Below are 12,384 nucleotides of genomic sequence, written 5' to 3' on the forward strand. Positions count from 1 at the left end.
TTTGGTGCAGTACTTCCAATGTGGGCAGCTGGCCAACAACATAAGCAAACCATTTATGGACAGCTCTAGTTGACAGAAAGTTCTTCTGCTGAGTTGGAATCTGGCCTCTCCTGCTATCTCATATGCTTTGGTCCTTCGTTTTGGCTTCTGGGGCATCACAGAACATGTGTCCTGTTTATGACGCTTTTCTAAATAAATAAAGATGGCCTCCTACCCGCTTCCATCTCAACTGTCCCCTCATTCCTCCAACACCCAGCCTGTTCTCTTGGTACAATTTTAAAATCTTCAAATAGGCAGGAGGTCGTATCTAAAAAGTAGTATTAACAAAAAGATCTCTGGAATAAAGAGGATATTTTAAAATGTTATATTTATTTGCTTGCTGAAAATAAGAGCATGAGCCCTAGCACTGTATATCTAACTTAGCTAATGATCATTGGTGTGAATTCAAAACGCACTTTTCAGAAAGTTCTTGGCCTATTAAATTCTTAATAAATCTTCTCTGTCTTCCCCAAAAAGAAATAACTAGTACTAACTATAAATAGTTAGTACTCCATATAGCTGCATGCCTTCATATGCAGTTCATGTACACACATGCACGTGCAGAGGTGGATTTGCCATGAAGCTCATGAGTTTCCGGGGCCTTCATTTGTATAGTCCCCTGGGAGAAGCCCTAGAACTATTCGTGTCCCCCAAATTATAAACTTCAAGCCCCATAAAACAGATGAACACACGTGACACACGCAGAACTTGCATGCATGCATACATGTGTGTGCACAGACATACACACATTCACAGAAACCCATAAATTAAACACACATACAATTTTGCACTGGTGATCTGGACATGAATCGCCAGGTACCTACTCTGAGAATCCTAAATTCTATTATTTTATGTGCAATTTGCTCCAAATGGATAGTAGAGAGAGTGAGCAAAACTGTTGCAAGTTTCTTACCAATTTCTCTAGTGTCTGAAGAGCAAGAACATACAGATACTGTTTAGGTGGTTAAATTTACCTAAGCTTCTTTACTTTTAGAGGAAAAAGCTTGGGCTCTAGAGCAATGAAGTCCCAAGTTTGAATCCTGGTTCCTCTATTTGTGGGCTGCATGCTCTTAGGCAAACTGTTTTTCTTCTTTGAGCTTTAGTTCAAGACTGAGTTAAATAGTCTTTATCTCAAATGAGAATAATTCCACAGACTTGGCAGGGCTGTTATGAGGATTAAATGAGATAATACGAACAAGCACCAGCCCATGGGTGCTATAGTATGTGCTCAATAGATGGTACCCCTCGTGGTTATTAATTATTAACAGATGTGTCTCAAAAATCTGGAAACTATTTGCTTTGCTTCAATACTTTTGAGTTTAAAGCACATGCATAAGTTTAATAAAGTTTCATTCATACATATGACATTGTTTTCCAGTTGACATCATTTTACACAGACATTTCTAGTTCACAGTCTCTCTCTCTCTCTAGTTCACAGTCTATCTTCAACCTCTTTCTATGGGTTTCTTCCCTTTAGCGTTTAAGTAGTTTCAAGTTTTTCCTGTCTACACACACACACACACACACACACACACACACACCCCTTCCCTTTGTCCTCATCTTCCGCTCCAGGCATTCCTGTTTCTCTTCTCCAGTAGCAGCCCAACATCTCTGAGGAGCTGTCCAACTCTGTTATTGCCAATTCTCTTCCCTTCCACTCCTCAGGGCCCTTCATTCTCATCTCCACTTCAATCTTTCTCCAAACTGCTCTTGCTCAGGCCACCTCCCTGCTGTCAAACCCAAAAGACAACGGTTGGTACCTGAGTACCTGTCTGCCCTCTCAGCAGCATTCATCATCACCAGGAATCACTACCTTCCTCCTCTGAGAACATTCTATGGTGTCAGCGAGTCTGACTTTTCCTGGTTTTCTTCCCACCTCTCTGCTCTTCCTCCTTGTCCAATGCGTCCACAGTAAGGCTCTTTAAGCCTCACTAGTCTTTCCTCCTGGGTAATCAATCTCATCTACCCCCATGGCTTCCATCAGCTTGTCTATGCTAAATCTATTCCAGCCAGGCCTTTCTTCTCAACTCCAGAACCTTCAGTTATCTCCTAGATACTTCCTCTCACGTGCCATTTGGGTACCACACATCTAATGTGTCTAAAATGAGTCTTTACAGCCCACATGGTATTTCTAGTTCATTAAATGTCCTGTTGATTGGAGTTTTCCTTAACTCCTCTCTTGCTCTCATCCAACATCTAATCAGTCACCAAGACTTACAGACTCTGCCTTTTAAATATTCCTTGAATCACCCCCTTCTCCCTGCAGGCTCCATCTTAGATCAAGTCACCACTGTTGCTCCTAGATGCCAGCCAAACCGACTGCCAGACACCCGCTTTTCACCTCCGCACTTTGTCTCGCCAACCTCCGCTTAAAACCCTGAATGGTTTCTACCTGTGTTTAAAGTAACATTGACAGTCCTGAACATGATCTGCAAGGCCCTGTATAATCTACTAAAGAAATAAGTGACTCCATGAATGGTCAGAAAGCTGCAGTGTGTTCCTTTATATTTACATTCTTCGAGTTCGTTTAGCAAGTCCGATATTGGGGTGGCTGGGGCACTTCCAGTTTTTACCCTTATAAATAGAATTCCTAAGGACTCTTTCTCTTTTTTTTTTTTTTTTTTACCCCTATTGGATTGCTTCCTTAGGATTTTTTTCTTAAAATGGATTGTATCATCAGTGAAAGGTTATGATTCCTTTTAAAAGTCCTGTTATATACACTGCTTGTTCTCCAGAAGGCTGGGACCAATGCATAGTGGCATCTACAATGCTACCCAGGGCCTTTCCCCTGGGGTTTCACGTTTGACTTCTCAAAGTTTAGGAGGTTTAAAGCAGAATCTTAACATTGTTAAAATTTGCATTTTTCAGGTGATGATTTAATATGTACATATCCTCATATGAAGATTATCTGAAGTAACACATTCTTATATTTGTAAACTGTTCTCTTTTCTCTTTCTCTCTCTTTTGTTTTTATTCAGCGATTTCAGTTTCCTTCTGACCAATTCTTTAAAAAAATAGAAGCATCCATGGTGTGGGAGGGATACTTTTCAGATTTGTCAGAACATTCTCTCTGCTGGGTCCTTTCTGCCTGTGACAGGTTCGGAATAAATTCTCACATCTCAGTCCCTTACGTTTCATTATAAACTCAACAATGGAAACATCAGTGCAGTCCAGGCCTAGGGGATCCCACCGGCAGCCATCATAGGCCCATTGCTGTCACGGACTGCTTGGCTTTCTCACTCTGTTTGCTCTCATTTTCCCAGCATGCCATTCAATCTATTTTGGCAGGCTGAATGGATTACAAACCTTTTATTTTAATACAAAGTGCCTTCAGTGACCATAAAAATAAACTAGTCTCTTACTTAGGAACAATATGTGAAATTTAGCTTCATGTCTATGTTTTAGATACAGAGATCCTGAGAAAAGGGGAGCAGGTTGTGGAAAAATTTGAATATTGTATTTAAGACAAAAAATAAAGCCATGAGAAAGGACAGCTAGTAAGACAATTGCCTATCGTTGGATAAAGAATATAAGGTAAGACAAACACAAGAATAAGCCCATGAGAAAATAAAAGTATTGTGAAAGAGGTCTGTGTTTTATTAAAGAAGTGCTGTTGTTTTACATGTTCTAATATTGCTCTGTAGAGCGGAGGGATCAGTTATCACCACCATTTCATAAATGGGGGCAAGTAAAGTGCTCAGAAATTAAATGACTTTACTGTAATTGACTTATTTAAGCATTTCTCTGATGTGTGATACTTTTTGTTTTTTGTTTTTTTGGCTTTGCTCAAAGATACAGCAAGAGAAGAAAGATCCAAGTCTAGGTATCTCCATGTCTGCTCCAACTCCTACCCTTCAGGGCTACAGCTCCTCTGTGACCAGTACCCTCAGACTCTATGACTTGATTCTAAAACAGCCAGCTGACAGCCATTTAATCCAGCAGGCCACCTCCTATTGCTTACTATAAATTAACAGACAAGTTGGTCCAAGGAACTATATGTAGATAAAGACCAGGATTTTCCGTTTAGCCTTGAAAGGGAATTTTACTGTATTTGAAGGTCACAAGCAAAGTCTATTTCCAAAGACAAAGGTTCTTCTGGTGGGTTTGAAAGGAAATAAATCATTTGTAACGTCACACTCCAGTATACTAAAAGACTAATTTACTTAACTAAATCCCCAATATACTTTTCGCTAAATTGAGTTGAAGGAACCTAGAAAATATTTTTATTTTCCTTTCTTTGTTTTCTTTTTTTTTTTGGAACTGACAGCAAGTCTAACATGAATTAAATTGATAACTTGTGACTTTTTTGGTTCATATAAATATTATACCTAAATCCATTCCACCTGAATGTCTTATAATGGATCCCTCTAAATGAAAGTTAAGTCAATACTGTCTGTTCCTGCTTATAAATGTTTTCTCAGAGTTTCAAAGTGGTCAAGTAATCAAATACTCCTTTGAATTTAAATCATCCCAGACCATTTCATGTGGTAACTATATGGCAGCTCAAGGACTAGGTAAAATTATCCTGTCCATGTGAGGTTTTATAAAATGGAGATTCCTTTACATTTATTCTTCAGTTTTGCAAATGTTACAAATTTATCATCTTGTTATAACCTCTAATTGGGAGAGTATTCCAAAGAAAATATCCCATTTATCTTCAACTTGGAACTATTCTGTTTGGAGATGATATAGTTATTTAAAGCTCATTCTGAATGTTCCCTGCTTTATTCTAGTGGTTGAAAATGGAGGACCGTTGTTCCCGAAGTGGACGAAATAAGTGCAGTTTGTTAAATTGGCTGAAAAAGGTGGCATTCAGAGAGACTACCATATTTTGACCTAAGGGATGTTAACGTTTCAGGTAATTATAATTCATTGAGTCCTGTTCTCTCTACATTTGACAAGAGTTGTGTTAAAGAATGTCATGTCCATATTCAGACAGCATAATGCTGGGTGAGGCCAGGCAGGAAACGAGGCCAGGAGGAAGCTATAAACATCCACTCTCTGTGACAGGGCAACTAGATCCTTTTGTTTCAGTCCAGCAGCCCCACGATTAGTGAGACGCTGCTGCTGAGTCTTCTTAGGCAGCAGAGAAGATTCAAGGAAAGTCAGGACAAAATTGGGTGAAGTGTAAGTTTTATAAGGTATGTAAATTATAGGAGATCAAAGTATTTACTCATTGCCTGCAGGGTGGGAAGTTGTACTGTTTACTGGAAGCTTAACACTGTTTCAGCGGTTGAAGTTGTGTCGAACTGTTAAGAGTTGAAGGGAGTTTAGGAGCCATGGGGTGAACATCTCATATGAATGAGGAAAATAAGGGTAGATGAAGTGATGTGATGTGATGTGATATGGGGAAGAACCTGGCCTCCGGACATCGACTACCCCAATGAGAAAGCAGAAAGCCCATGTCAGAAGCAGCAGTAGCAAATGTTACACCTGAGAGATAAAAAAGACTTTCTATTTCTACCTCGTCTCTATCTATGGAGAACACGAGCAGGTATATTATATATCACGGTTTGCTTACTCTGCTGGGTAGCCGCTTCAAGAGAAGGGCCTTCTCAACCCCTTCTTAGTTCTGTCTTCTAAGCCCTCTGACAACACTGCTCTGTTTTGTGTTTTCTTGTAACCCCTACTGGCAGGTATCACCTTGACATTCTGTCCATGGCTTTCTGGGTGACGCCTTAATTGAATTACGTAACAATTTATCTTTATTCCCCGCTTAACGTAATGAGGATGGTGCTCATAACTATTATTCCCAGCTCTGGCCTGGCTCTTGTCTCAGATTTCCAATTGCAGAACAGGACACATCTTCCTGCATGCCCTGGCATCTCTTGGCCAAGACAAACCCTAACCACAGCTTCCAGATGAGCTCCCTATCTGAGCTAACCATTATGTGCCTAAAGTACTATCTATTATTTTGGTCTCATTGATCTAGTTCTGGACTTCACTGTCTCACGTTAGGATTGTAACAGCAGCATTCTAACTAACTTTCCTGCTTTTAGTGGCCCAATGAACCTACCCCATGCTCCGATGGCAAACATCTGTTCCAAAGGGAGCACTCCAATCTTATCATCCCCCTGATCAAAACTTTTCAGTGGTTTCCCATTACATGCAAAATAAAACCCAAGCTTCCTAACCTGGGCTTTAAGGTCCTCTCACGTTGAGTCATAATCCATACAATATTTAATGCATAACCAATTGGATGTTATGCACTGTGCTAGATGTTGGAGACAAGGTACCTTAACAGGACACCACCCCGTCCAAGCTGAACTTTCTACTCTAGGGGAGGGATACGGAATAGAAAACTATCACATATAACACAGTGTGTTGTGTGCGTGCGCGCGCATGTCTGCAGGGACATGTGTGTACGTGTGTGTCAGGGACCATGGCAGAATTAGGGAAAGCTCTCGGATAAAAGAGGAACAGCACCTATGCCAGTCTGAAGTGGAGGAAAGGAAGGTGGGGCAGAATCAGGGAAGTGGGGATGGGAGTCAGGAAAGTTTTCCTAGAGAAAGTAGCAGAATTTGAAATATGAAGAGGCAATTAGACAAGTGAGGGAGGGATGACGAATGACGATGACGTAGTTCAAACGGAAGACCTAGCTTGTGTGGCCTTATCTCTGAACTCGTTCTCCACACAAACTGGCCTACATCTCCTTAACAGCTTTCCTTTCTAAGCTTTCCAAGTCCAGCTCCATGACCATACACTTGCGCTTCCTTTGATCATCCAGCTAGAAATCACCTCTCTTAACCCTCACCTTCCTTAGCCTGTACTTCGGTACCACTGGCCTGGAGTTGCTCAGGGAATACTCATGGAATGAATTTTTAATGAATTTTTACTGTGCCCACCTAACTGGTCTACAGCATCTCATTTCCAGACTAGTGCATCCGCCTTAGCTGGCTTTCCTGCCTCCTGCCTCTTCCATTCATGCATCAGATGGGCTTTCTCACAGTCACCCCAATGTACTAGGCTAATGCTGCTCCAATTATTCAGAGTGCTCTCCTCTCCTCTGCCTATTCCATTCCACCCATCCTTCATGTTGTAGACCAACTCCATTCCCTCTTTCACGAGACCCATCCACTCGGTTCTTTCCCGTCTCCAGCTTCTTCTGCCTTTAGGTTCAATGCAATCCTGCTTATCGAAGTGGACAGCAGGATCTTGTCCAGTCTTCCACACAGCCCACCCCGGCAAAGACTGGTCAAATTGGCAAGAAACTACTGACAGGCTTCTGCATATCTTTATGCCCAGCTTTGAGCAGAGGGAATATGGTTTCATCAGTAAAGCCGAGAGGTCATTGGAAAGAAAAAGAAAGCAGCAGCAAAAAGGAGCACGTGAGATATGATGAGGGGGGAGGTATCTGCAAAGACTCAGGGAGGAAAGCTAGCCCAAGGTCTAAGTCAAGTCAAGTCAAAACACATTCCTTTGTTTGCCTTACATGAATGGTTTCTCTGGAACACAAAAGACTTAAGAGTTCTTTTCTTCCAGGTAGGTAACTTTGTCTCTTTGAATGTAATTATCTTAGAGCTTCCAATGGAACAGAAAAGGGGAGTATTTTTGCATTAAATTAAAAGGAACTATCTAAAAGGAACTATCTAGGTTCCTTTTACGTTAGTTTTATTTATGTGGTTGTTTTACAGTTTTCTTATTCTGAGACTACAGAAAAAAAATCAATGATTTGAGACAAAATGTTTCAGGTATGTTTATGTCCCTTATAAAACTTTAAAACTGACCTGTTTTTCAGAGATGCAAGCTTTCAAGTTTCAATAACATCTCTATTTCTAGGGGAAACTTCCCTTTTTATCATTTCCTCATAGAAACGGTCTGCTGCAGTTGGGAAAAGCAGGAGAGGTCCTGTTCTCTATCCTTATCTCACCCCCTGTGATGGGGGACATTTCCTCATGACGGTTAGTTTATTAACTGCTGGCAGGCCTCCAGGAGTAAATAAGGGCTGAATGGAGTTGGGGACTATGCCAAGACCTTTTGCAGGATATTTGTCCTTGGTCAAGGGAAAAAGGGTCTCTGCCAGACAACTTACATCACAGTTGGGGGCCATAACGGGACTCGATAGAAGGAAGGCCTACTGGGACTTCCCTTTGTTATATGGAGTTCCCAAATAGCTACCATCTAAATATCCACAAAGTTTAGAAATGAAATTGGAGAGTATATTTGAAGTCTTTGTCTACATCATTAATACAGTTTGCAGGTACAAACACTCCTTACTGACTTAAATCTTTTCTTGTGGGGACCCTCATTTGAAAAAATCCACCTAGTTAGATGAGCCTGAGGAAACTTCCACTTGTATTGTTTATGATTTCTCTAAGCTACAGATGCATTACTTAAAAAAACTCGGTACTTTCCCCCCAAAATCACCTGAGGCCCTTTGAGCTTATTTTTAAACTTGCCTTGGCTTCTAGATCTCCACCTTTCCCAGTCCTTATCTCCTGTTCCCTCTTTCTTCTCTGCTTTCTACTCCAGCTACCTCAGCAGAGCACATTCCCCTGCCTCTCCTGTCTTTGTGGTTAACTGAGCAGCTCACAACCTACACTTACTCTCAGGCATCTCTTTTAAGTCTTCAGACTCAGCAAGATAGAAAGAAAGGGCTGGGATGCATTTTCTTCTTTATGTGGTGGCACAACGATATCCCTTAAGTTCTAGTGTCTGTAGGTCCTAACTGGGTGACTTATAAGTTTCCCCTTGATCTGGACACTCTTTCTCTTCTCCCCTCAAACTAACATATGTCAGCAGGATCTTTCCTGTACTGAGCCAGGCCACTGTCCTTGTGCCATGGTGACCCAGAGCGGGGAACTCTTTGGGCAGGATGAGTGGTGGCAAAGACCAACCACGGACTGACAGATTTCCTAAGCTGAGCACGTGTCACAAGTCCAGACTCTCACCTGAATGAGGAGATCGATAGCGAAAGTCCTCTTTGGTCAGCAGCAGGAGAGCTTTGCCATTCATTTCAAACGTGTTGCTGTCAATTGGCCTTAAAGAAAACTCATTTTCAGCCCACTTGAGCCACTGGGCTACATCATCCCTGCTCCAGTAAATTGGCTGCAAGCCTGTTGGAGAGAGAGCAAGGCAGAAAGAAAGAGAGAAAAAAAGGGTCTTGTCAGTTAGATGGTTGGAATAAAGGGGAAAGATTTCTGAATGGTTAACCCAATTGAGTCTCCATGTCTGAAGAGCCCTTTATGTTCAACTCTGCATCCCAGGTTAAAACTCAAGCTTCGTAAGGGCCAAAGAATGGTATCAAACGAACTTTTTATTTAGAGGCAAAATGAGGGGGAAAAAATCCTCTTTTACGTCTTTAAGGGACCATAGATCTTAGACCCCTGACATTGCTTGTCCCATTCCAGGGGCTGTCTGGACTCTAGATTTGCCCTAAACGTGCTGCTCTACAGTGGCCTGATGCACCCAAGGGGGCGTGAAGTCATGACAAATGTCAACACACTTTGGAGGGGATCTTACATTTAGAGCTGATTGTAGCCTAGCGATCTTTTGAAGTGAGAATGTTCCAGAGCTAGGCTTGACCTTCCAGGGCTGCCAAATAATGAAGTGTTCCCTGAAACTTCTTCCAGGAAGAGCAAGTCATTCAGCCTCTGGGAAACTATCAGGCTAGTCTCTGGGAATAAGAGGGCAAGGTAAGGATAAAAGGTCTTTTGCCTTTTTGTTCTACTTGGTGATGTGAGAACTTCTGGGTGGGGGTGGTCCTTGGACGCTGAGTAGGAGCAGAAGTGGGTCAAAAGGAGGGCTGCAGCTCAGGCTGAGAGGGTGGCTCAGGTTGCATCTCTGTCTGGAAGGCTGACTGGGAGTCCACATTTTTATTTTAGTTTGCTGTTATGAAAACTCTTAGATACCATTCAAGTGGTTTAGAACAGTGAGTCTCAAAGTGTGATCTGGGGCCCTCTCAGGGTTCCTAAGACCTTTTCTGGGTATCTAGGAAGTCAAAACTCTTTTCTCAACAATATGAAGCGGTTATTTGCCTTTTTTCACTCTCATTGTTTTGTGAGTATATAGTGGAATTTTCAAGAGGCTACACAACATGTGATATTGCAGCAGATACGAGAATCTACCATCTTCGATGAAGCTAGGCATTAAAGCGACTTACAAAAATGTAAAATAATGCCACTCTTGTCACTCCTTTTTTTTTTTGGAAAATATATTCATAAATATATATTTATGTCAATATATGCTTGGCTTATTTTTCAGTAACAAACATTTTTTTTAAATTCTCAGTTTTATTTTCTAACATGATAGATATATTTTCTACAGATAGATATAACCTATATGAGCAAAGCTCTTTGGGGTCTTCAATAATTTTTAAGATTCAAAAGGAGTCCTGAGACCAAACTGTTTGAGAACTGATGGGTTAGAAGCAGCTGGATGCTCAACAGAGTTTCATTCTCTAAAATCGTATTGTGTGAATTAATAGTTCAAACACAATGGAATCAGTGTTTGCTAAGAGGAGCTTCAGTCTCTCTATTTAGTTACTTAAACTTGCTAAGGAGACTCCATGAGTGTGCTATGAAAGTGACCTTCAGTTAGATCCTGGAAAGAATCACCTTTCATCTTTAAATCAGGCCTTACAAAGAACTGTCTGATCTACTTGGATAGGCTGCTCGTCCTCCTTGATGGACCTGGAACAATGGCTCAGATCTCCTGGAGAAGGTCCAGGGCCTCCAGGCAAGACTTTGGTTCTGTCTTCCAGGTGGCGCCTTTGCAAAGTCTAGTTTTGAAGAATGGTAGCTGGCTTCCTTGAACTCTGTGGAGGTCCTTTTGAAATTGGTCCATGTGGGTGTAGGGCACCAATAAAGAACTATGGGCATTGGAATAACCACAGATGAGCATTTAAGAGTTTTTCCCTTGGTTTTTAAGTTTTTTTGTTTGTTTGTTTTTTCACATGGAAAGAGTGACATTATAAAATAATAATGTGTAGTATGTTACTGCTCTATGATCTTTAGAATAAAACAGCCATTCAAAAATTTAAGGTTTCGTTTTTGATTCTTGACTGGGCTAAGAAGCAATGCCTATTAAAAATGGTCGTTGGCTACAGGGGGCACCCCAACTCTTTGCAATGACCTTGAAACCGTGTATCTGAAATCACAGTGAGGTGGGAGTGGGCGTGAGGATGGCTCAGCAAAATCTCAACTTTTTAACTGGTAAAGAACCTTCAAGTTTACTTCCTATTAGTGTCATCTTTAAACAGGAACGACATAGTGATTTGTTACTAGGGACTTTTGCCTTCCTCTCCTGCACACCAGGAGTCTGAGTACAGCCAATCATGTGGGGACAAATGTGAAGTTCCAGTCAAGATTGGCCTAGGTGAGTGTCTGGTGGTAAGAGGACCACAGAGCAGAAGACGCTCTGTCAGAAACAGGAAAAAAGTATGGGGGAGCCTTACTGGAGGTTCGAGTGTCAAAGCAAATACAGAACTGAATCCCGCGGGGGAGGGGAAACGAGAGTAAAATGCTGAAGTTTCTACAGAGGACACACCGAAACAGAGGGAGGCGGGTGCGAAGGGGGTGGGGGACGCAAGTAGTAATTTGAGGTTCTTTATATTCTACGGAAGAAAATAGTCATGAGTAATCTTTTCCCTAAATACAAGAGTCACACACTCCAAACAGGCCTGCCGGTTAAGAACAACAGTTTCTCTTTTCACTTCCCATTAATCTCTCCCACAGCCCAACCCCTGCAGCAAGTACAGCCACCACACGGAAACCCCCTCACCAGGTACCCGAGTGAATGCTCTGGGCTTGTGTGCAAAAGGGACCCAGGGACTTACAGTCAGTCCAGGGAATACCATGGCAATCCTAGCAGTTTTACAAAAGTGACCCCGATAGAGCAAGCTACCTGCTTGAGGCCAGTCAATAAATGTATCAGTCACTGCTCTTCCATTAGCCTAAAGAGAAATGGCAGACATAGTCAATGAGTTGGGAAGCAGCTTGAAAAACTTTGGTGTTCAAAGCCAAGTCCCTCTGCCATGGCCTTTTTAGTTCAATGGAATAAAAAGGGTGTGGTATTGGATGCGCTTTGCAATTTTAATAGAGGAAAAAGAAGCCCCCTTTCCTCAAACCAAGGGCCCTAAGGCCTGGGTATTACAGCCTCTAATTAATGGAATACAACCTTGGACCCAGAGGCAACTCTGGTCTAATCAGGACTATTTAATTTACTCAGTAGTCATTTATGAAGCCCTTGTATCACCTAGCACTATTCTAAGCACTTTATACATATTAGTTCATTTAATTGTATGCTCATAGCAACCCTATGAGACAGGGTTTCAGATGAGGGAACCAAGGCCCAAAGTATTCAAGGGACTTACCCACGGTCATATGGCCATAGTGACAAGAGAAG

At 41.7% G+C, this 12,384-nt stretch overlaps 1 protein-coding gene across 4 annotated transcripts in view; it reads right to left on the bottom strand.

Moving 5' to 3' along the window:
- ETV6 (ETS variant transcription factor 6) overlaps positions 1–12,384 on the bottom strand; it is a 219,982-nt gene that overhangs the window by 37,511 nt on the left and 170,087 nt on the right. For 3 of the 4 annotated variants that reach the window (XM_019744767.2, XM_019744765.2, XM_019744764.2), the window contains one exon: positions 8,931–9,095. The exons of the other annotated variant lie outside the window; for it this stretch is intronic. In XM_019744767.2, the coding sequence (XP_019600326.1) occupies positions 8,931–8,994 (64 nt within the window). In that variant the 5' untranslated portion in view covers positions 8,995–9,095. The remainder of the gene's footprint in view (positions 1–8,930; positions 9,096–12,384) is intronic. 4 annotated transcript variants of the gene reach the window in all.

Source organism: Rhinolophus sinicus, linkage group LG02, assembly GCF_036562045.2.
Source record: "Rhinolophus sinicus isolate RSC01 linkage group LG02, ASM3656204v1, whole genome shotgun sequence".
Taxonomy (NCBI): domain Eukaryota; kingdom Metazoa; phylum Chordata; class Mammalia; order Chiroptera; family Rhinolophidae; genus Rhinolophus; species Rhinolophus sinicus.